At 45.1% G+C, this 26,062-nt stretch overlaps 1 protein-coding gene across 3 annotated transcripts in view; it reads right to left on the reverse strand.

The window, feature by feature from the left end:
- Positions 1–26,062, reverse strand: part of LOC126539742 (U2 small nuclear ribonucleoprotein auxiliary factor 35 kDa subunit-related protein 1-like) — a 283,793-nt gene that overhangs the window by 39,652 nt on the left and 218,079 nt on the right. Inside the window, exons 8-10 of one of the 3 annotated variants that reach the window (XM_055075638.2) lie at positions 22,074–22,183; positions 18,041–18,134; positions 12,153–12,291 (exon numbers count right to left, since the gene is read on the reverse strand). In XM_055075638.2, the coding sequence (XP_054931613.1) occupies positions 12,180–12,291; positions 18,041–18,134; positions 22,074–22,183 (316 nt within the window). In that variant the 3' untranslated portion in view covers positions 12,153–12,179. Of the gene's footprint in view, positions 1–12,152; positions 12,292–18,040; positions 18,135–22,073; positions 22,184–26,062 lie in introns of those variants that run through there. The other 2 variants (XM_050186590.3, XM_055075639.2) reach the window with 2 other exon arrangements.

Genomic DNA, 26,062 nt, shown 5'->3' on the forward strand with positions numbered 1-26,062 from the left:
GTAACCCTCAATAGTGCCAAATGCCTTCTTTTGCAAAAGCAATAACTTCTGAAAATTTCTTATTGTTGTAGTGTCTCAGACCAGTGCACAACAGGACAATTTGGAAAAAAATTGTGCGTAGTATATGGACACTTTTAGGGAAACAGGCGCAAGAGATCGCTGATCCGGTAAAGACAACCAACAGTTTTACTAAGGTCCGTAAGAAGTTTTGAAATATGCGTGTTCCATGATAAATGTTCAATCAACCAGACACCAAGAAACTTCTCAGTTGTTATCTGTTGCAGTTTTGTGTTGGCATATATTAGGTTAAGTGGGTAATGAACAGAGGCATTAATAGGTCTGAAAATTATGTACTACCTGGTGTTTGACAAGTTTAAACTAACCTTATTCACCTGCATCCAAGAGTATAATTTTACCAAATGAGCGTTCACGATAGTTTCTAATTCTGGCAGAGTACGTGACGTGAAAAAAATATTTGTATTGTCATCGTACATAACCAAATCTGGAGAATCAGGTATGTTACAGGTGTCGTTTATATACAATAAAAACAAAAGTGGACCTAATATAGATTCCTGTGGAACCCCTTGGGTAATGCGCAAACGGTTCTAAACAAAATTATTCCATTTAACGTATCGTATTCTGTTATTTAGGTAACTTTTCAGCAGGTTTAGAGCTATTCCGCGCATCCTGTAACTGTTCAGTTTACTCAAAGAATTTCATGCTGTAACGCAGTCAAAAGCTTTCCAGAGGTCTAAGAACAGACCGAGAGCGTATGCTCTGGATTCAATGTTGTCAATTATCTTTTCTTTAATGGCAAGTAAAGCTGGCTCAGACGATTTATATTTCAAAAAGCAATACTGAGAGGGGTTAATAATGTTATGATCGCTAAAGAACTTTTCTAATCTACTATTAATGGCTACTGATAACACGGAGATAACACTGATAACACGGAGATAGGACGATAGTCAGTGATTTCATTTCTATTTCCTCCTCTATATACAGGACAAACACGAGCAATCTTCAGCTCATCTGGGAACGCACCACTTGTGAACATCAGATTTATAATATACGCTAGAACCTCGCATATTAATGCAGACACATACTTCAATGGTATCGCTTTGATGCCGTCATGGCCTGCTGAGACATTGTTTTTTATTTTCTCCATCTAGGTAGCTACTTCTTGTGGGATCACAGGCAGCAACGAAATAGAGTTAGGTAAAGTGGTAATGAGGTTGCATACGGGAGCATTAGAGAGAGCTTGATCTAATGTAGGCTTGCCAGCTTCAATGAAGAAGTGGTTTATGGTGTTAGCAAATTGCGTTCTGCTAGCTTGGGAATTGGATGCAGTGATTTCTGAGTGGTCCTTGCACTTGTGTTTGTTTAATAGTTCATTTATCTCACTCCCAACTTTCTTGCGGTCATTATAAATTCTGGAGAACCGCTTTGCATAGTAAGCTGCTTTTGCAGACTTGAGATCTTTATTTAGTTTATTCCTAAATTTTTTGAACTCTCTAACTCTTGGAAGTTGTGTTTTACCTCGATTGCAGGAAACGCAGCATTATAACATCCCATGACCTTGGCAAGAAAAGCAGCGTACGCCGCGTTGACTTCAGATATGCTGTATACATTCTCCCAACACATATTCTGAATAAGAGTCATAAATTTGGCGAGATTTTCATCGAAAATGACCCGAGTTACCCTCGAGGCATTTTTGGGTACTGACTTAATGCGTTTCACAGGAAGAAAACAAAAAAATCAGGATGTGGTCAGATTTCAGAAGATAACAGGTCAGACTCCGTTTCTGAACACACCAGTATTTGTGACACAAACATACAGCAGGGAAGCTGTAGCAACACTAACTCTAATAGGCATGTTTATAGTATTTAAATAACCATAAGATGCTATAAGGCTATTAAATTTGCGCATACTGTGATCATGGTGCATGACGTTAATGTTAATATCACCCATTATTACAAAAGGCAACCGGGAATTGGTGAGCTTCAAGAGTAAGCTTTCGAGAAACTTGAGAAAAGGTAGTTTGTTCCCTGCGGGAGGTCTGTATACAACAGCTACAATGACACTGGACAGTGATACGACTAAACACTCAACATTGGAATTTGTTACAGCAATTTCATCTAACACGCACTGTGGATAACAACTCTTTACACACACGGCAAGACCACCACCTCTCATATTTGAACAAAGGAGGCCATGATACTGGTAATTTTTTAATGGAAGATGATCATCATGTGTTGTAAGCCATGTTTTGATAAACAAAAGTACATCAAACGGTCGGTTTATTGACCCAAGAAACGTATCTAGACTGTCGCGTTTGTTCTTCATACTGCGGACATTAATATGCATAGCAGAGAACATTTCTGTGAGAGAAGTAAACTTATTGTTAAAGCAAGAAGCATCACAATGAATACAGTGGGGCGGGCAATCCATGAAAACGACTGGCTAGTCACCAGCTGACAAAGATGTGCATGCCTACTCGGTCATTTTACTCAAGTCAGATCGTGCACAAATTTTTATTATGCCAGATGTTTAATCCCTGCATGCAAAAATTTTGCCTCCATCCGTCCAAACAAATGTCCAACCTACTTCTTTCTTACAGGCAATGGTTGCTCCCAGCAGTTGTTTGTTGCCGTAAGTCAAGTGTTCATTGACATAGATGCCCCCGCTATCAGTGAGACCAAGGTCCATGTTAGATAGCGCGTGCTTTCTAGCCTTAGAAAGAAATGCATGGCGCTTACCTCAGCGGACAAAGCGGACCAAAATGTTGGTTTCGCCTTTACTACTTGTAGGAATTCTGTGACATGTGTCTAAGTTGGCGACAAGCTTGTTCCATTGATGGCCTCGCCAAGTTTCTCAATTACTTCTCTGGGTTCAATATCTCACTTCACACCTTTGATTTCTAGGTTGTTTAGGCGGCTGTATTGTTCAAGTTCTTCCACTTTTTGAGCCAAGCATTTGTTTTCAGATCGAAGATTTTCATTACAGCTTACAAGATCACTAATCTCCTTTCTTAGCACCTTGATATCAGAGCTGATAAGTTTTGTCTCGTCACAAATGTCGCTACAGAATTTCAGGCTATCCTTGACGAAACGCAGCTCAGCCCTCATCTCACGTTTGAAATCTTCTAAAGCCTTCATGATTTCTTTTTCTTTCAACATGGCACAAGAACAGCAGAAAAGCAAATACGCAAATGTTCAAGCTTGGTAGCAGTGCGCAACAAACTATGCACTGAATAAAAGGCGGTTCAAATCGCTCACTTGCAAAGAGCAGAGGGAATTAGCACCGTGCTTTCCGTTTGCGCACGGCTGCCAAACCGTTGCAGATCCAGGAATGTCACTGTTTTTACGCTCGTGGAAGACAGCAGTTGGGTGCCAATTGGACGCCGATTGCGGCCCAGGTACCACAGAAAATCCGCTGTGTCCAGGCAGGAGTGATTGCGCAACGTAATCCAACGGAGCTCAGGCACGTGTGACAAAATGTAGACGTTTGATGCTGCAAAGAGCAGAGGGAATTAGCTATGTGCTTTCCATTTGCGCACCGCTGCTAAACAGCTGCCAAACTGAGTGCAGCTCTTCAGCTCTTTCGGCTATACCGTCTGTGAGCCTCAGACAATTCGTCTCCTGCAGAACATTTCGCACCATCCGCCGCAAATAGAGCATAGCTTGGTGCAACTGCCTCACTTATCGGGAGGTCACGGGAAGCAGCACGCAGGCGCATAGGAACGTTGCACAGCAAAGAGATGGCAGCGACTGACTGACACCGCTGACGCTGCAGCGAGTCAACTGAAGGTGGCTCTGTATTTCGGCTTGGGAAGCGCGCACCATGATCTGCTGATACCAAGCGAGCGCTTCGGCAACCGTATAACACCGTCCGAAAGCGCATGGACACCGCCACGGAGGAGGGTGTGTGGAAGGGGTACATGCAGTGGCAAACGGCGGCTATGCGTTTTGGCTTGGGCAGCAGCACATCATTGAAATCAGCCACCACCGAGCCGGCGCTCTGATTGGTGCCGCACCGGGTTGGCATTGGAGGAGGAGCAAAGAGAGCAAGGCTTGTGCCATGCGCCAGAGATGGCGCCAGGAGTGTGCGCAGCTAGAGCAGCGGGCTGGCCTCGGCTACAGAGCTGGTTACACCGAGGGACGACGGCGAGGCTCGACAGCAATGCGAAACGCAGGAACAGGCATCAAAGAGCTGCGCTCTAGAATGCTCCAACGAGGTATCCCAAGAAACACAGCCACACAAAAAAGATCGATCAAAGTTATGTAAGGAAGTGCCTGCAATAGGCAGTGAAGTTGCCTTTAAAAATGGAACCGATGTGTCCCGCTGTCCACCAAAGGGTTAAGTGGAACGCATTAGAAGGGCCTTGCAATATGCCCAAGAAAGCTTGTTGGGCAGCACCGATAGCATCATCACAATGCAGCAATTTTGTACACTTCTGTGCAAAAGACATGACATCAATTAGCAGCACCATGATCGTTGGTTAAAAATTTTATGCGCTGTCTTGCACAATAATGCAAGAACTATGAAAAACTATGACATTACTTTTCAGAGCAATTTTAATGATCATTTAATAATCATGATAACCACGCAGAAGCTGTTGTAATCATAGAACCGAAATTATTGACGTGCTGTGCACGACATCGCTTGCCAACTTACGTCTAGTGGGAGCTGTTGCAACTACAGAGGTGGCACCACTGTGGGAGGTGGTGCAAAGAGGTAGCTGCTGTAGCCAAGGTCTATTGGGGCCAGCCAGCCATGGTGCAGCAGGATCTTGGGAGTGGCCGGCACCGTGGCCCCTCGGGTCGAGCGTGTTCTATTCTCGCGCCACCAGCATGCGAGCCCTCTTCTTTGCCAGCTTTGGAGGCAATAGTCACGAAGCTACAGGTCCCCACTCCTAATGGCCCCCCTCCTAATGGTAAACTCCAGGTAAAGGAGGCCAGGTAAAGCTTGCAGATGGTGTCGTCGATGGTAGTGTCGGGTTTATGCAATCCGGGAGAGATGTACCAGGCAGCACTGGCAGCGTAGGTTGTGAGCGCAGCACAGCCACAGTGATGACGTAGTGTGAAATAGCAACCTGCCACAGGTTCTCGTAGATACCCAGGCCTGCAGAACTCGGAGCTCCAAAAAGTAGACTGTCTGGCAGCTCGGGACTTGCTCCGAGGTAGCACAAGTCTTGGTCACTCCCGATGTAGACGTATAAGTGATAGCAGAGCTGCTCCTGTAAAACTTTGGTAGGCCATGCATCTGCGGAAGTTGTGAGCACAGAACATCGGAAGGCTCGCCTGCCGCTACTTGCGGTTAAATACCGACTGCCGATAGCATTAGGGTTGCGGTGATTGTATGTGTCGTCACCATGCCTGTAAAAGTGAAATTTATGTCTTGTGGAGGCAGTGGGAGAACCTCTGAATCGGTGATGAGTGAGGTGCCCCCGAATGGAACGTACAGTTTGCGGAAACGTCCAAGGAAGGAGAGTGATAAGCCGTAGAGCAAATGAAAGCACTCGTGTTTGGCTCAGTGAATTCCTTGGAAATAGTCATCACGGAAGTGCCTTTGAGGTAGGGAGGAGGCTCACGAACCGAGTACATGTAGAGGTTTGATGCTGGGGCCAGCGCATGCCGACGATCAGCAAGAGTGGACGCAGGCGATGTGGGACGACAAGATGCAGAATAATGTGATGGAAGTTCAGATGGCGAGAGCTGTTGTGACGGAACACCAGTTGGAGAAGATTGAGCAGTTCAGGTGACATAGTAAGCAAGGATGCCTGCCCGCAAGTCGTCATAGAAGTCAGGGCTGGGGGGTGGCAACCGGAGCCTGGAACCTTGTTGAGAAGGAAGCGGCTGTCCATCTGGACAAACCAGATGTCTGGCATATCTATGTAGAATTCCTGGACATGCTACAACCACGGAACGTCTGCCAGACCGTGTGAGGCCACGTCACTCGCCTTGATAGAGTTGGTATGCTGACGTTGGCATGGCTGGGCTTGGTCGTCCGGTGTCACCAATTTGTGGGAGGTGATGCAAAGAGGTAGCTGCCGTAGCCACGGTTTAACGTAAAAACCGGACTATAGGTCGGACCGGAATATAGGTCGATCCCCCAAATAACGAATTCTAAAAATGAAAAAAAATCTTTTTCAATGGCCAAAGTACCGTATGGAAGCCCTTACCTTGAAAAAAAATGCGACTCATGCACAATAGTGACAGTATTTATTTAAATGCAGCTCGCATGTGCACCCAGCCAATTTTTAACAGTATCGCGCGACCATCGACCCGCGTGTTTATCAGCACCTTATTAACGGCGCTGAGAGGCGAAACAAACGAGATACGCGCATGTGTACACGTGCGCTTACTTTCGCTATTTCACCGCTCTGTGCCGTGATGATGTGCTGACAAACACGCGGATCGATGGTCGCGCGATACTGTTAAAAATTGGCTGGGTGTACAGTGCACAGAAGGGCATGAAGTGTGCAAGCGCTACTCTGAATCAGAGCAACGCCTTTGATCAGAGTAATCCGAACTAGAGTCGGATGACGAGTGCTTCTCACTGCCCAGTCCAGAGGCGTGCGCGATCTCTACCGCTTTAAAACATATGCATTCGGCAGTCACAGGCAGCGATCTTACACGCAGCTCTCGGACGAACTCCACAACCTTGTCTTCCAGTTCTGCGGTCAGCCCACGGAATGACGTTTTCTGTTGGTTTGCTGCTTCTGCCTCTGCCAGTACTGAATACTCTTTTCGGATACTCCAAATTCGTGCTGTGCCGCGAGACTGCCGTAGGCTTCCGCACACTCAATCGCCTTTTTCTTGAAAGCGACCGTGAATTGCCGTCGGCTTCCGCTCATTTTGAAACAAAATGTGAAAAAGCAGCCTTTAACCAATATAACTTTGTAACAATGTAAACGCAAATTGGCGGTGCCACAATGTTGCCACGCCCCGCGCACTCTCAAGTTCAAGAAATGGCCACAGAGGGCGAAAAAATTGACCGCGCGCCACTGCTAATGAAACAAGCATAGTAGAAGCACTTAAGGGATGCTCAGGTTAGTTTCAATATCTCCCGCTAGGGGCGCCGTAATAGGCGCAATTTTTTTACAAGCTTTCTTTTACAATTACCAAGGAATGTTTATTACATAATATAGGCCATATAATTATCTATACTAATTAGATACTGTACCTTTCATTAGAAAGTTTACTGTTTCTTTGTCATTATGAACGCAAATAGCGTTCAGCATCATCACTCTTTCACGTGACCTCTGGCCTGGATTTAAAATTTTTACTGGTATTTTCGAGTGCATGGCGGCACGGATTCATTTGCTCGTACACTTAGACTGGTTCCTTCTTTGTTGCTAAAGCTAGTTTATTGCGCTTTGATGTCTCCCGTTATTCAACTTGTGGTGAAGGGACATGTTTGCAAGCGGACATGGAAGCCCGAAAGCTACGTTTCGGTCATGAGCCATGCATCTGCATCGAAACGAGAACCGTATTCTGGGACTGAGGACAGCAGTACCGGTGAGTCATTTAATATCGCTGCCTGAATCGTTATGTAATATTGCTCTCGTTAATATACAGGTGAAGACAAGTGAACGGACTAGATGTTGCACTACATATGGGCGGTCAGGACCCTCCGCTGCTGTTTGTGAAATAAACTTTTTGTTGCGAATTCACGAAAGAAAAAGCGATATGGGAACGCGCGTCACATTTTTTATCTCGTTGTAGCCGTAGCCATGGGTGACAGAGTAGCCTTATCAATGTATTTTTTTTAGAGTCTGTCTGCAAGTTCTTTCGTCCACAGAACCGAATAACCCTTTAATAAACTGAGGCTAAAGTACTGAATTTAATGTATCAAACAGTTTCATGCATGATAATTCACCCATATTTCGTACCTGTTGGTTGCAAATGTTCTTACTGTGCAGTTAGGTTTACCTGAGAACATTTATTTTTGTGGTAGTGAAGCGGTGCATCACATTCATGCAGAAAAAGAATGCATCATTTCTAATAGCTTCATGTCTTTCATGCATTTGCTTGTGAAGCCAGCAGTGTGATCTCTTCTAGCGCATTAATGAGCGCACAAATGTTCTCATTTGTGATCCTAATAATACTTAAGCTGTTGAAATGCATTGTAGTTAGCCAGACATCAATTTTATGGTGAGTAGCAATATTTATTTACCATGCTGCTAAGCACCCTAGAACAAACAGTGTACATTTGCATGTGCTCTGTAGTCACAAACCATTACAATGTATATGTCACACCTTTTCGCATTTCATATTGCAAAATTGTGCTCATTCAATTTCTGTTCCAGACATGCAGTAATAAGGACGGCACCAGTACAAAACAACAAACTCCATGCACTAAAGAGAAGCTGCTACCTGCTACAACAAGGTCATTGTGTGTACTTTGGCTGCTACCACAAGGTAAACAACACCTGGTTCAGAAATAAATATGCTTGATATATGCTGTATTGGCTTGCTAGTCTTTAGATACATGTAATTTGTTTGTAGCAGATGATATGAACGTTTGTTTGTATTTACAGTTCAGTATAACTGGTTAGAACATAAGAGAAAACACTACATGACTTTGGATAATCTCTGCTGTATCTCATGTGTCACAGTTCTGCGCCAACAGAGTATGTGCCAAGTACATCTTGGTCATCACGGGAGCCCCCATCTACACCAACAGGAAGGGGCTGAAGCCAAATTCGCAAGGCTTTACACCATGAACAAAGAAGTTCTTCTAGAAGTATTTGGATGAGATATCAAGTCTACAGATGACTGTGTCAAGAGTGAAAAGAGCTTCTGCCATCATTCCACTAGCCCAAATATTGGCCGAGTCATCCAGGTACCTCAACGACAAAAATTGTCTTCAGATGTACCTGCAACCTCTGAACAAGCACAGACGACGCTGGCCAAAAGATTTCCATCAGCTTGCCCGTCCTTAATGAGCTTCCTGGCCTTGTCAAATACCATTTGTGCCAAGTATAATTTTTTTTCCAATGAATGCAAGCTTTTTCATTCCACATTCTTGTTAAAGATCATTCCTCTTCCTCATCCAAACATTAAAGGTCAACCAGTTCTTTGCTCATACTTAATACCAGTCACTGTCTAATAGCATAACATATGTGTAGCAGTATTTTCTAGTGTATGTTGCCATGTGCAATTCCTCTCCTGAAATAGCTGATGCGTCATTGGCGTGTGTCTTGCATTAACATTTGCACTGTGTGCTATGTAGCATTAAACTTTTCTTAATGTTTTTGGCTTTCAGTGCTTGCAGGGTAGAGTGGCTTCTTTCTTGAATGCAAGCTTTCTCATTCCTATATTTAATTCCTAGTCTCATTCAGAACTGCTATTCTTGCTCGACAGCCTGTGTTTTTGTGCAAGCTACATTGAAGTGATTCTTTGCAGAATCTGGTTTCGCTGCTGTCCGACTTGGTACTTGTCACCATGTTACGTTTCTCATATGTGGGAGCCTAGTCAGTTGCATTGGGAAACAGTCTCTCCAGGTAAGCACCTGCTCCTGCAGTCAGTGCAGCGACATAGACTCCGAATTTACAGACACCGTGATTGGTGCTCCTCATTCCGTCCTTTCCTGCTGCTGCCGTGTGCAAATTCTGCTTGTGGCTCTCCTCGGCCATGATTTGGCGTCAACGGAGACTATCATACATGATTATATGGTCCGATGCGTATGAACTTGATATCCACATGGGCGGAAAGGCCTGCAAAAGTGGCTGCAAAGTGGGGATGCCCATAAAACCGACCATGCCCATATTTGGAGAATGTGGGGCACCAAGTGTGAGTTACACATTAGCGGCGCGCGAAAGAACAAAAAGAAATGTGCAGGTTAGAAAGGAGGTAACGCTGAAATACCGGGTACTTCATGTCGCTATGTTGGCTGTGGCAGCAGATGCTTGCGTCACCCGATTGCTTTCCAATACAAGTTGCTCATCTTCAGTGGCGACTGTCAGAGCAAATAGGGAGGACAGACTGTTCAATCTGCTTGCACTGCTGGTTGTTGCTTGTTACCAGACCACCATGTGCGACGAAGGCAAGCACTATGCCTGCAGTCGGACGATTGAATGTGCCGTAAGCGACCCGTGTGCGTGTATGCTCACTGTTGTCATGTGGATAATAGCCAATGTGTAGTGTATACTGCCAATGCGTTATGTTAGAGGTATGCTGAAGTGATTTGGTTGCATAGCCTCATTTCAATACTGTACCACTTGATCATGGTTGCCGTGTTACATTTCTCGGATGTGGCGGCCTGGTCAGTTGCATTGGGAAGCAGTGTCTCGAGGTAAGCACCTGCTCCTGAAGTCAACGCAGCGACATAGACTCCGAATTTACACACACCATGATTGGTGCTCCCCATTTCGTCCTTTCCTGCTGCTGCCGTGTGCAAATTTTGCTTGTGGCCTTCCTCGGCCATGATTTGGCGTCAACGGGGGCTATCATACATGATTACATGGTCCGGAGTGTATGAGGTTGATATCCACATGGGTGGAAAGGCCTGCAAAATGGCTATTTCCACAAAACAGACCATGTCCGTATTGAGAGCAGGTGGTGCACCAAGTGTGAGCAACCCTTTAACGGCCCCCGAAAGAACAAAACGAAATGTGCAGGTTTGAAAGGAATTCCAGGTAGCTCATGTCGCTGTGTTGGCTATGGCAGCAGATGCGTGCATCACCCAATTGATTTGCAATGCAACTTACAGCGACTGTCGATGCAAACAGGTGGGACACTGTCCAATCTGCTTGCACTGCTGGTAGTCACTCGTTACTAGACTGCCATGTGCGACGAAGGCAAGCACTGTGCCTGAAGTCGGATAGCTGAATGTTCTGTAAGCGACCTATTGTGCGTGAATGCTCACTGTTCTCATGTGGATCTTAGCCAATGTACGGTGTATTGTCTGAACCTTATGCGATGATTGGATGAGAGTCTCATTTGATCATGGTTGCCATGTTATGTTTCTTGGATGTGACGATCTGGTTAGCTACATTGGGCAACAGTCTCGCAAGGTAGCCATCTGCTCCTGCAGTCCACACAGCGACAATGACTCCCAATTTACACACACCGTAATTGGTGCTCCCTGTTCGACCTTTCCTGCTGCAGCAGTGAGCAAATTATGCTATTGGCGTGCTCTGTTGACTGGATCGCGCAGATCTGTGGGTATTTAAGCAGGTAGGTCTTCTAAAATAAAACCAGTTGTTAGAAAGCGCTGGCCCTTGTGTTGCTTCTTTTCTTTGTCCCTGTTTGTTTTGCGCACAAGAAGTTTTTCTAAAAATGAAACTGTTCCAACTAGGCCGACTCGCAGTTATGCTTCAGTTCATTTCTAGTGCTTCCGGCCCTCTTTCTACTTGTCCCAACTATGGCTTAAACAACCCAGCAGTTCTGGTGCCTATTATCGCGGTCTGTGAATGCCAAGCACGGGTGTTAAGCTGGTTCCTGTGACTTGCAAAATGCCCTAATGAGGTGTTACTGGTTGCCCCCGTCTGCAGGACACGGGAGAAGAATAATCAAGATCTTGAGATCAGGGAGTCAGAGACAGGTTAGACCTTTCAAAGAATGTCTAAAGGTGGCCCGTTCGTCTGCTTCCGATGGTCTTTTCAATGTGAAGGCTTTTCATGACTGGTGCAGACAGGCAAATATTGTGACTGAGGCTATATGGAACGATGTGCGTCGGAGATTGCCGAAGAAGAAGAAAAGGGAAGTGCCAGAGGGACGCCTTCTAATACTAGGGGGCGCGATGGTGGAAGCACAGCATTAAGAGGTACTCAAGTTGGGGCCAAAGTTCTGCAAGAAGCCAAGGATCAGCATCATCGACAGGTTAGCACTTACAAGGGACATTGCCAGTAGTGTACCAGAGAAAGAAAAAGAACGATGTGTGGTGGAATGTGTGGACGTGGTGGCCAAGGCTTCGGTAAGCGATACATCCAGACCTAATGTTGATAGGACTGCTAATTATTTGGTAGAGAACAATCTGCGTATGGTTCAAGCAGAAAAGGAAGGCTTTCTGGTTGTTGTACCAAATGATTGTTATTTGGAAAAGGCTTTCCTAGCGGTGAACAAGTGCTTTAGGAAATGGATGTGAATGTAGAAAACGTAAAAAAGAAGGTGGTGGGGTTATTGAAAAAACGTAACCAAGAAAAGCTCGCATCACACGTAAAGAACTCAAAACTAATGATATTTGATATATGTTTTACTACAAGAACATACAAGCAAGGAATTCCGTTTAGGCCAATTGTGTCCGAACGAGGGTGTTGGCAGGGTCTGGTAGCAGGGTTCCTGCCTGAAATGTTGAATTCCTTAGATGTACAGGATCGTACTTATTGAAAAACTTTGAAGGCCTTGCGAATTTTCTAGCATCAGATACTGTAGTACAAGTAGCAGCTGGGGATTCAGCACAGATGTTCAAGATCTCTACTATTCCTTACCACATGGGCCCCTAATGTGCAGTGTTAAAGATTGCATAACAAACGAGAATGACAAGGTGTCATTCTGCAACACGTGCGGGATGGCTATTGAATCCTTTCTTGAAATTCTACATTTTTATTTAACGAATACGCATGTAGGATTCTGTGGTGAAACGTATATACAGGCAAGGGGTGTGTGCATCGGGTCAAAGGTAGCTCCCATCCTTAGTAGCATTTTTTGGGAAGCATAGACAGAGAACTGGCAAAAGATTTAGAAGGTGTAGTATGTAAGGTATACAGATATGTCGATGACTACTTGACATTAGGCTGTCATGTAGACAAGGGTGCTTTCAGGAATAGAGTGGTAGAAGCCTTTGATTCTCTGGGCAAGGGCTTGACATTTACTTCGGAAGTACCGGTAGATAATAAGCTGCAGTTTCTTAATGTCAAGTTAGAATTTCTACCGCAACATGTGTGTTGGTCATTCTCGCCCCGACCTGGAAAACCGCTAATGAACTATGCCTCAAACCATTCCAGGCTTGTGAAGAATGGTATAGTCATTTCATGTTTCCGGTCAGCGTTGTTGAAGTCATGTTACCACACTATAAACTTTGCATTTCTTGAGCAAGTTGATCGGTTGAGAAAAGCTGGGTACCCGCTCGCTGTGATGCTGGCGTCATGCAATAGACTAATGAAATAAGTTAAACAGGATAAAGAACTATGCACAAAGAATCAAAGGCAGAAGGATATAGCCTCCAAGGTTTCAGTGATTCCATATGTGCATGGCTTTTCGCACAGACTTAAAAAAGGTGGCTGGTAGTTACGAAGTAAAAGTGGTATTTTCGGCTAGAAACAAAATAGGTAGTGTGTGTTCTAGGCTAAAAAGTAAATTCGAAAGTAAGGATGATGCAAAGAAAGAACGTAGTATTAAACATCCGCATAAGAACCAATTTGTCGATTGCACGAAGAACGTTGTGTATCAGATTCCTATGACTTGTGGTCATGTGTACATAGGGCAGACTGCGAGATGCATTAACACCAGACTAAGGGAACACTTGCCTAGTCTGAAAGGTCACCCTAGTAAGCATTTGGCAATGCATTGTAAGAACATGCTTGCTCACCCTGTCTTAGAGGCACCGACATATTGTTTAGGCATAGAAATCAGACCGCGAGAGAAATTGGGGAAGCTCACTGGATTGCAAAACTAAAGGAAAAATGCATCAGTCATCCTTCCATTTCATTGTTAGATAAAGAGAATTGGCTCCTGTCATCATATCTTAAACACATTTTCACCTTAAGTGCTTGTTTTATGTGCTTTGCTGTTTTTATGTTGACCGGGTAGCGCTGATCCAAGACATTTTATTACAAGTGTTGTTACATGTGCTATAGACGTGCTCTGTTGACTGGATTGCGCAGAACTGTGGGTATTTAAGCAGGTGGTTTTTCGAAAATAAAACCAGTTGTTAGAAAGCACTCGTCCTTGTGTTGCTCCTTTTCTTCGTCCAAAAAAGTTTTCTAAAAACGAAACAGTAATTTGTCTAAATAATTTCAAATCAAATAGTGCAATAGTAGCACTCTTGTATACTACATACTGTGATGAAGAAAAATGCCACAGCATTCATCCTACTTAAGTTGGTGTAAAAAACAATTTTCTGGTTTGAAGCGAATACTTGTGGTCTCTGCATTATAACCTTGAGAAAAAGAAAGTAAAAAGTTGACAAAATGGAAAAAAGAAGGTGAGAAGCATTATTACTTGCATAGATGGGAACAGTTTCACCTCGGGAAATACTTTACTTCCAGTGCTGTTATTCGGATATCTTCATGGAAAAATGCAACTCCAATTTTTTACAATGCTAGCAGTGTACCCAGCAGTAGGAATTACTTATTGACATCTGCTCTGTGTTGTGGTTCAGTATACTTGAATTTTAAGATGGTCCAGGCCACAGGGGTATTTTTCATGTCTGTCAAGTGGCCCAATATGTGTCACATGTCATCTACACTGAGCGATGCGCAAATTTCGCATGCGACCTTGACTACGTAATGCTGGAAGTTTAGGCAGTGTTGCACAAATTCTGGTTTGTGCTTTCTACCTACAAGCAGGCTTAACCCATTCCGTCCAGAAATCGCACGGACAAACTTAATGGGCATGTTCACTGTAGTTTTTCGTTGGTTGCCCATGGACATGAACGCTGCTTCTATGACGCCGAGTCTAGCCCAGGCGCATGTAATCTCAGGCCCGTTCACTGATAAGCCAGTCAATGAGAGGCAAACTTCTCGTGACAGTTTCCACTCGCCACCACGCAGCCAAGCAGTGAATTTTCATCGTGGTGACGCTGCTTCGTCGAGTGCTGGCAAGTGAAGTTGCCAAAAAGCCACCTTGCCAATGAAAGCGAGAATGGGGAGCATGAGGAAGGCAACCTGAATCGCGCCATTTTACATCGTGCACGCAAATGACATCAAAAAATTTGGACGAGAAAAAAGGGGGTTAACCGAGGGGCCCGATTTTTATTAGTCACATCATAAGAAGCCAACAAACACAGACACCAAAGACAACATGGGGGAAATTACTTGTGCTTAATAAATAAAATAAAGAAACGATAAATTAATGGAAATGAAAGTGTATGAAAAAACAACTTGCCGCAGGTGGGGAACGATCCCGCAAACTTCACATTGGTTGTGAGATCGTTCCCACAACCAGTCGGCAAGTTGTTCTTTCCTCCACTTTCATTTCCATTAATTTATCGTTTCTTTATTTCATTTATTAAGCACAAGTAATTTCCCCTACATTGTCCTTGGTGTCAGTGTTTCTTGGCTTCTTTATATATTCAAAACAACGGGTGAGACACCGTACGGCGCCTGAAATTTTGATAATCTGAATACAGTGAAATCTCGTTGATACGATTCGGCTAAATACGTTTTTCGGCATAATACGTTTTTTTTTTTCGTTCCCGGCCGATGCCCTATAGAGGTAAATGCATTTTTGTACGGCTAATACGATCGTATTTCCACGTCGGTTTGGATAATACGATCCCGGAAACGTCTTCTGTATGATGATAACATCAGAGCCAGTCCTTTGAAGCGGGTGGGCAGAGCTACTGAAATTAACATCGAGCGAAACGACAGGCACGGCGGACTAAAGACGCGGCGACGCGCGCTTTGTATGCTCGAGGCTTGGCCTGGCTCGGCTCGGCTAGAGTCCGGCCGTGCTTCTGCACAGCGCCTGCAGCAGTGTGGCGGCCTCTGGGAGCAATTTTCGCAAGCTCGCACACCAAACGCACCGAAGGTTTTTAGCGCCATCTATCCTAAGACATAGTACTCACGGTAAAATCATGTGACCAAGAAGCAGTGATTGGTGCATGCATTGACGATGCTGTAGGCTTTGTTGGCTTTGTGCTTGCCATTTCTCGTTGCCATTTTGGTGTTTCGAGCGTTTAGCTTGCACTTCGCCCTTATCGTTTCTTCTGTTTTGGTGCCGCGTTTCCCCCGTGCGCTTCACCATGTCTAGAAAGCGTAAAGCGTTATCGCTGAAAGAAAAACTCGACGTCCTAGCAAAAGTCGACGAAAATCCGCAGAAGAAACGTGTCGACCTGGCACGCGAACTTTGTTTGCCTGTCTCCACGCTGAACACGATCGTCGGCAAGCGAGAAGAAATTCAGAAGAACATTCAAGTCTTCGGCGCCGGCGTGAAGCAAACAAGGGGCGCCCAGCATGGCAAGATGGAAGAGGTTCTTCTGGCATGGTTCAGGGAAGTAAGGGCGGCGGGCGTGAATGTGGACGGGACAGTTGTTCGCGAGAGAGCTGATGAGATAGCACTCTCGTTGGGCATCGAAGATTTTAAAGCTTCAGGCGGGTGGCTCCATCGTTTTAAAACACGGCATGGCCTGTCGTATAAAACCGTTTCCGGCGAAGGGAAGTCTGCCGACCAAGATCAGGTCTCCAACTGGCTTTCGATTCTGCCGGCGGTGATTGCTCAGTACCAGCCAAGGGACGTGTTCAACGCAGATGAAGCTGGGTTGTTCATCAATCTTCAGCCCGAGAAAAGTCTCAGCATAAAAGGTGAGACGTGTCAAGGCGGAAAAAAAAGCAAAGAAAGAGTCACCGTATTGTTGTGCTGCAACGCTGATGGAACCGAGAAGCTCAAGCCTACTGTCATTGGCAAATACTGGAAGCCACGCTGCTTTTCGCGTAACCCACGCCTTCCTGTCATTTATAAAGCGAATAAGAAGGCATGGATGACCGGAGCCCTTTTCACAGAGTTCCTCACATTTCTGGATGCCCGGATGCGTGCCGCGAACCGTAGAATTCTTCTGGTTCTCGACAATTGTGCCGCGCACCCTGTCGATACTTCGTGGCTGCAAAACGTAAAAGTAATTTTCCTGCCGCCCAACTGCACCAGCCACTTGCAGCCCCTAGATGCAGGAATCATTAGAAACATGAAATTTCACTTTAGGAGCTTGTTGATCAGACGCTTTTTGGCCAAGATTGACCGGAAAGATGCCAGCTTGAAGGTGGATCTTCTTGATGCCATCCATTTTCTGGCGATGTCATGGGATCGCGTCAAACCTGACACCATCGCCAACTGCTTCAAGAAGTGTGGCTTTTTTTGTGCACCTGGCGATACTGAGGAAAATGGAGATGACGGCGCAGAGATTGACATCCCGGACTGGGGTGACCTCAATGTTGACGCGTCTCCGGAAGAGTTTGTATCGGCGGACGACCAACTGGCGACATGTGAATTGCGCACCGTCCAAGACATCATTGCAGATGTTACCGCTGAAGAGGAGAGCGACGACGATGACAACCAAGACGCCGGAGATTGCAGCAGCGATCGTCAGCCATTAAATACTGACGGTGCTCTCGAAGCTTTGGACGGGCTTCGTGGCTTTGTCGCGTCTGCGGAGCTCAGCGAGGAAACTGCTACTCGTTTTTACGAGTTCCTGAAAAGCTTGCTGCAGGTCCTCGAAAAGCAAAAAGTGCAGCGCAAAGTGACGGATTATTTTAAAGTGCTTTAATAAAAGCAAGTTCTGTGCCAAGTATGTATTATTCGCGATCTTTTGGAGTCCGTTTTGGATAATACGATTTTTGGATAATACGTTTTTATTTTCGGTGCCCGTGAGAATCGTATCAACGAGGTTCCACTGTATTGCTGAGTGGGTTCGACTGTACTGCATAACATAATATTCAATGGAATCATGCTAAATATAGGATATATGCAGGAAGGATAAAACTGCAGAAAAAAAAATGAGCACAAGCAGAACGAACACACAACACACTGCAAGCACGTGGTGTGTTCCTTCTGCTTGTTCTCATTTTTTTTTTCATGCAGTTTTAACCTTCCTTCAATTATGGACCAACTAGCCCTCAAGAACATCCTACTAAAGAAAATTTGTCTAAGCCTAATTTTGTCTTTCCTTAAACACACTATTATGTTGATGTGTGTATGGTCAGGTCGTTCCAACTTGTTTCAACTTGTTTGTTCAGCCTTTTGCTTGGTCTCCAGCAATATTGTTGCAAAAATAATGTAATTTAACAAAAGAACTGCGGGCACACAGGTAGCGCTCGTACGAGCGCTCGTCAACTTCGCCAACCTTTCTGACATGGCTTTTTGCATGTACTACAGCTCACCTGCTCTCGTGCCAGCATTCGTCTGTTGGGTTGCGGAAAACGTGTAGGAAGTTGCAGCCACGACCCTTGGGACAAGCACGCCGGAAGAATAAACCTGTAAGCATTCAAGAGGGTCAAAACACTGGCAGCGATTGTGGTACTGGTTGCACATGACGTGTGCACCTTTTGGCATGTGGTGCATCAGCATTTCAGGGAGTACAAAAGGGCCACTGCGTTTGCATAAAGCGGAGGACAGTGGTGGAACAAATAAACTCCAATGCTGACGAGCTCCAATAATGTTTCTCACCAGTAGTTTAGTTCTCTTCGATCAGACTACTTTTCCATGGCTACGTGGCCAAAGCTGTAACAGAACCAACCTGAGAGCACTACAGCATGATTGCCATTTTAGCAAATTATCAGTGCGCTACAATTAACCAAAATACAAAAAACAATAAGAGGTGTTGCATATGTTCAAAGTTTCACTTAAGTGCGAGATATAAAAATCTTCATACATTTCAAAAGTATAAAGTTATTACTATTAGCGTCGAACATTAGAACCCAATAGCGAAGGTACCCATCACTGTAGCAAAGACAACGCTCAATCCCTGTGTAAGCTACACTGTCTTGTTCCGTGCTGCATCTATTTGGGCAATAAATAGTTTCTCACCCACATTTTCCTTAGACATAATGCCATGGACACGCTATAAAGTTATTACTATTAGCGTCGAACATTAGAACCCAATAGCGAAGGTACCCATCACTGTAGCAAAGACAACGCTCAATCCCTGTGAAAGCTACACTGTCTTGTTCCGTGCTGCATCTATTTGGGCAATAAATAGTTTCTCGCCCACATTTTCCTTAGACATAATGCCATGGACACGCTGCCGGTCTCCACGGTGGAGCTCCACCAATGAATGGCCACTCTGTCCCATATTCAAACATGGCTTCCCGGCAAAGTAACTTCACCTACAGTGGACCCCCCTCCCCTCCCCTGCTACAAGTGCTTCTCTGTCCCATCCCCGTGACCCTAGAGTCTTTATACAGCTTGAATTGTGTGATGTCGACAACTGGCTCAGCATGTATGAGAGCACGAATGCTAACAAGCGGTAGACTTTCGTGCTCATCATAATCATCCTTTAAATGTTGCACAATGCCTCAAATCTGACATGAAACAGATTTACAGGGCTAGATCTAGTAAACATAAATACCTAAGATAGTGGCTGGATTGATAACTATTACCGTAGCACAAGTGGTAGTGCAGCACACGTGTAATGCGGAGGTTGTGGGTTTGGCTCCCACCAGTGGCAAGTTATCTTTTTGTACACCCCCCCCCCCACCCCCATTGTCCCTTCTCTACATTTCAATTTCAACTACAGCTAATTTGCCCTATGCTTTCCTTGGCCTCATCCTCTGTTGGCTTTGTATGGTCACAATTAACAAAATCAAGCGATTCGGTGTCCCTTCTCTTGTTCATTCGTATACATGCAACTTATGATTTACCTAGTTGAGTGAAAAGCAGAGCAGAACTGAGCAAGTTAGGCTTTAACCTGTCAAGTGACTAGGCAAACTTTACATGTATAAATGTATGTATGTATATGCTCATGATATCAACCTTGTCGAAGACAGTTGAAACAATAAAGTGTTGGCAGGTATTCACGAAGGGGAAACAAACGTTTTCAAGAGAGTGTAACTTTCTTTAGCCACTAGTGGGCAAAGGAAGCGCTGCATGCAAGAACCACAGGAACTTTAATGCTATCCAATCTGTGAGCCATCAGTCCTCGGTCATTTTCACCCACTGAGATGATGCTCAAAAAAGTACCCTTACACAGGTTGGCACTCCATGACAGTAATACGAAAGCACTTATGTCCTTCATTTTGTTTAGAAGTGTTAGTTCATGCTCACAACAGCCCACACCTGTCCCAGCATGCAACAGCAACCACCTCAGCCTGTGGTTGTGCCCTGAACAACCTGTACCGTCGACCCTGCCTGTTCCCTACTGCAAAAGAAAAAAAAAAAAACAGTACCAGATGACATCTACAGCAGCATCATGGCCACAGCACCAAATGTCATCAGAGCATCTGAAGAGACATCTGAAGATGCCATAGGCGCCTTTCAGATGTGCGGCATGCTGCCTTTAGGCCCCAGCCCTTGGTCTGTGCATCAACCACTGCTGATCAGGCAGCCCCATCTCCCCAATTTCTAGGCTCCAGACTACTACATGTTCAATCACCCTGTACATTACAGACATGTGCACATAGTTTTAGTGCCCTCCTGCACTATGTATAGTCATAGACTAATAACTCGGACTCAGCGAGGACCACCTAAAAGTCCAAATAACAGAGTTCAAAATATCAGATACACCAGAAAATAAGTGACATTATTCTGCAAGCAGCCAAAAAAGCTTGTAGGCTTGCCTTCAACCACTGTCCTGCTGTCGTTACAAATAGACGAATGTACTGCCAATGCATGCACTAAATCCCCTGGCAACTTAAACAGAGGTCACCCATGTTCCAATTGCCGGCCAAATTTTCACTGCTCTTGTAGACGGCCACATTGAGAGTGGAGTTGGTACCATTTGGAGAGTCTTAGTGACAAAAATCAAAGACTGCGCACAGGACTGTGTCACTATTTAACTCTGAGTGCCACGTACGTTGTTACGATTGGCCAGCAGGGGAAGCGACCTTCAAGCCTCTCCTGCGCTTCGTGAAGCTCATCATACGCCACCTCAGACAGACCAGCGGCGACACCAAGGCGAAACACGTCTGACGGCTACGAGACTGATGGACGGCACTTGGTCGCCGACTACGACGCCGAGACCCAAGGAACTCCTGTGAAAGTGCATTATACGCCGCTTCGTTACGGTCGCTACTGGGCCATACCAGGAGCAAATGGAGTCGAGCACAACAGCCCTGCCTTTGAGCATCCCCTTCTTTCTCTGGGACAGTGAGCCGTGTGCGGCGGGGGTATTTCTCTGGTGGCGTTCAGTGAACAAGGCAGTGCCATTGGGCTCCGATGTGTGTTCGCCAGAAAGATGCAGCCTTCTGACCTGTAGTTCATGCTGCGAGAATGATGTACTGCGCTCCGTGCTCCTGCCAGTACGAATACCCCTTGTTCTATGTGAATAAGTTTGCCTTTCTAATGTAAATAAACCTATTCCGTTTCTCCAACCTCTAGGCCTCTTCACAAAAGAAGCAGCCTTGCTCAAGAAAGCTCGGATGACGGTGTGGGCCTGCATAGCCTCTGTGCGACGCCCCAGTAGCACAGGCCAGCTACCCGTTACGAGGCGCACTGCCGGCAGAGACTAGGCCGTGTGACGCCAGACTCCGAGGCCACGACTCCCGGCTCCTAATGTGCATGGCGAAGGAAACAAGTCCCAAGTGGTCACGGGCTAACAGGCGTCATCAATATGAAAGAGAACGGTGATTTCATACGATAACTTGTGATGCGTGTTCAAATCTAGAAACTTCATAGATAACAATAAGTGTTCCCGTTGAACATTTACTCTCATTCGACACTCTTATGGAGGGCAGGTGTGTGTAGCCCCTACGGGCGTTCAATAAAATGTAGGTGTTTCATACAGGTGCCCCCGCTTGGAGTCACGTGAATCCACAGTATTAATAAATAAATAAATAAATATGACAACTGTACATGTATGGCAGCTGCCGAACATACGAGTAAAAATGTGCGTCTTGAAACAAAGCACTGCCTAACGTCGCTCTGGAGATATAGCAACCACCTGCGACTTCTAAAAAGACTTCCTAATGTGGTGCTGTCCCTCGGCTTCTAGCAGAACTGACTGGTGCAGTGTAAGGTGTCCGAATATTGGTTGTCAACTACAGAAAATGCCACATATGCTGAAACTATTGCTCAGCCACTTTCCCTGGGGTGCAGGGCATGCACAAAGCTGGAAATGCGAGCCAGCCAGTGGCCGGGATGGGAAGTATGCCGCTTCTGTAACGAATGTGGCCATGGTCACCTGCAATGTCAACCCTGCTCCAAACCCACATTTCCTGGCAGTTCTCGAAAAGGCAACCTACCGATATAGATACTCACCGCAGACAGCCGTTTTCCAACGATCGACAGGGCTGAACTCACAGCTGACCGGGCGTCCCGCGTACCATCGACCGTTGAGCATGGTCAGTGCCCGCTGAGCCTCCTCCTCACTGCAGGACAGCACACACCATTCACACTCTTCACGACGACATGTTTTTACATCCACTCACGAGAAATAACTCGATGATTTTAATGCTATTGTTAGCATTCTCTGGGATAACTTTTTGGCAAGTGCATCTGTACCTCTTTCACACCAGCTTGGGCCATTGGGAATGTCCAGCTGGGCATGCACAAGAATAGACAACATCGGCCACCGAACATGTGCGAATGGGCCTTTGAACATTCTTGGTCAATCCTCCAGAACAGGTACCGGGGCAGAACAGCTTTCGAAGCATTTTCTTTTCCTTTTTTTTTTCTTTTTTTTCTTTTTTGCTGGAAAAGATTGCATTTGGAACCGGTTAACAGGAAAAGAAAGGAAGCTTATGGACCACCAAATTTTAAATTTAGTTTGAACAGAACACTCTAAATATGTAGACGCTCAATGAAATAAGTGATCGCTACTTTTCTCTAGCCCTCCCCATTTGCATTAACTCCTGGAGTAAAAGATCCAACTTCAGAGTGCACAAAAAGGTGGCATGTTCTACTTTCTAGTGTTTACCAGGTGCAATAAAGTGCCTATATTTCTATGTCCCATAGTTCGAATCAGGGTATTAAACTGTAACCAAACCGAAAACCACTATTTTTGCTTGATCTGGAGTCGGAACGTTAAGATTTCTTCTTTTCACTCCGGAGTGATACTGAAAGAAAAAAATGACACTTTTCGGTTCAGGTTGGCCACCTTCTCTGGCGTTTTTCACCGATGCATTGCCTGCAGTTGTGGCTCAAGTATGGTACCTCATTTACAGACCTCATTTAAACACACACCACCTGCTTGTGATTTTAAAGGTAACAGCACCGTTAGTACGGCTTTCAGCACATTGTGTCAAGCAGCAGACTAGGTGTTGTGTTAATGTTAATAGAGTAGACGACTGATTTTTTGGACGCCTAACTTTTCGGACATGCTTGATTTTTCTGACTTTTTCCCAGCCCCAAGACATACCTCATAAAGTCAATGTATTACGTGGCTCAAAATTTCGGACACTCTAGGGAGGGCTGTTCGATTTTTCGGACTTTCCAAGCGTCAGCCGGGCCAACTGCCACACATCGTGAGCTGTGTCGCCGACATCTTGTTTGTTTACATTTTCGTCCTGCAGCCTCGAAACCAGTGCCGGCCTTGCATGGCGGTTCCTCAGCTACTCGGACGCTGGATTGAGGCTATATGCTAGCAGCTTCCGCTTCCGCAACAGCTTCACTGCCGTAACGCAATGCTTTTTTTTCTTCCTTTCTTCCTTCAACTGCCTGTTTGTGTTTGCCGTGCGTTGACTCGCTTAGCGAGTAGGCCTAGTCGTGGTCGTGCTGTGGAGACGCGAAAACCACGTTCTGTCACTACTGTGGCTTGCATTTAATTGAATCGGCTTCAGTGCTTCAAGACGCTGTTTCCGGAACTTTTATTTTTGCGTGCAACGTGGCAGCGAGGATGCACTTAACGAAGTCGGTGTGACAACTTCCCGACGACTGTGCTGTGTGTGCTGCTTAGCCAAGCGTGCCGATTCACAATGGAGAAGAAATGTATGTTGTCATTGGCCTCGAGAGTTCCGATGAACCGAGGCAAGTACGCCACAATGTGGATGGCGAAGAAAGCGGCAATCATCAAGCTCGTCGAAGGTGGCCAATCACAGGCAGACGTCGCAAAAGAGTTTAAAATTTCCAAACAGACTGTTTCGGACTACATGAAAAACAAGCAAAAGATTAATCATGTTTTCCAGCCTCTAACTCAATAGTAAGCGATAAATTGAGTTTTTGGGGGCACATTTGTTTTTTCGGACTGCCTGATCTTTCTCGACATTTTTGCGGGTCCGAAAAATTGGTCGTCGACTGTATTTTAATCACATCTAATTCGTGGACTCGCCAGACTGTGATGTGTGCAAAATACCAGAGACAGTGGAGCATGTATACCTTTTATTGTGCCCAATATGACTGTGAATGGCAGACATTAAGCTCTTCGTTAAAGCCAATTAACAATAGGATGCGTTCAGGTGAGCCTTTTTGTGTTCCCTCAATGAAGCTTGGCTTCACATAGCATTCCAGCATTGGTGTTGGATCTGCACAATTTCTTTTTGTAACTACATGTGCAGCCTGAAGAACAATCGACAGGCGCAATCTTTCAGTGCAGCTTAGCAGTAGCGTTGAGTTTTTGTACAAAATAAGTTTGTGCTGTCTTCCTGCAATTTTCTTTGTTTATGCAAATTAACTTGAACGGATCTGAACCATTATTTTTTTGCCCTGGAGTTGAACCGGAGATGAATCGTTTTCAGTGAACCGAAACAAAAAGCGGAATGAGAAATGTTTCAGTTTGACATACTGGTACAAAGTACCGGATAACTCAAACAGCCTTTTGGTCCTCGTTCCAATGGCAGACATTTAAATTTAGAAACTCTCATTATTAGAACTCGTAGAGGTCAAGAAGGCTATTTTCAGCAAGATTTAGGTTTCCAGCTGCTGCTTATTACGGAGGTATGATGCACAAACACAAGCAAACATTCCGGTCCTTTTTCATTTTCTTCTGCGCAATAATCAGGCTTTCTGGCACAGCTCCAGCATATGTTGAGAAATTTCTGCATATCAGTGGGCATACGACAGCATACCTGCAGCCATCTTTCGGATAATTCAAATCATGATTGCTCCAAAAATGCACTGCAAACTAGCACTTGTTCAAGCATTAGTAATGATTTTATGAACTTACAAGCATGCTGTTCCTCAATAGATGTGGCCGACATGGAGAGCTGGGCGTGTTTACCACTCTATACTGAATCCGCTTATTGGCATTGCCAACACATACATTAATTACCATGGCCAACACTAACAGTGCATTATTAACACAGTCAGGTTTCCAGCATGAGTACTTTCGCATATTACCAGTTTTAACTGGCACAAACGTATTCATGCACTTTGCTCTTTTCTCCTTGCATATTGTCACGTGGTACTGACGTTAAAGAACACAGTAGCAATACTGTGAAAGACAAAACTAGCTTTTATTGCGCGAACCTGTGCCCACAAAGACAGGCTACACCTAAAGCACAACGATAGCGACGAACACAGTCGCCGATCATCGAAAATCTGATCAGCGGGTCAAGCGCATCGGCGTTTAGAGATCAGTCGTCGAATGTTCCAGAGTAACCGCTGGGACCGGCGTGTCTTCCACAAAGTTCTACACTATTCGCGTCGCGCATACATGCAATCAGATTACAGAAGTTGCGGGGAAAGACAGCGGATGGAACCATCGATAACATTCCAGAAACTTCTTTTACAGGTAGGCGCGTCCTATGCTGTGCGATAACATTTCTTAGGTGGTGAGAAGCGGTAACCCGATAAAGATAAAGAAGTACACGTGTCAATATCCATGTTAAACATGTTATCTTTATGGCTTAGCGACGCAAACGTCACGGCCACTATGTGACCAAAACATATGCTGTGAGATGTCTCGCAGTAGAACACGTTCTGGGGCTAGTTGGTGCATAGCTTTCAAAAAATGAAGCGCCAAAGGTAATGGCACACAAAGAAGGAACAAAAGACAAGACAAGGCGCTCTTTTCTTTCTTATTTGAAGGGAATCGCAAATAATCAAAATCTAAAGCTTATCTAAGAACATGCTTTCATTGTTATAAATGTTCAGAGACGGGGTGCTCACACAGGCGTCCCCTCTTTTCTTAATCTGGTTGGCCTCCAACAATTCACGCGCCACAGAATCTTTACTTGTAAACATGATTGTTGTGTCATGAAGCCTTGCTTCACATACTTGTTTCTTCTCATTCCCGCAGGCCTTGCAATGAAGCAGCAAGTTTGAACCATAGCCGTTTTTCAATGAAAGCGTATGCTCCCGCAGGCGTTCAT

The sequence above is a fragment of the Dermacentor andersoni genome, chromosome 2 (assembly GCF_023375885.2).
Source record: "Dermacentor andersoni chromosome 2, qqDerAnde1_hic_scaffold, whole genome shotgun sequence".
Lineage (NCBI taxonomy): Eukaryota > Metazoa > Arthropoda > Arachnida > Ixodida > Ixodidae > Dermacentor > Dermacentor andersoni.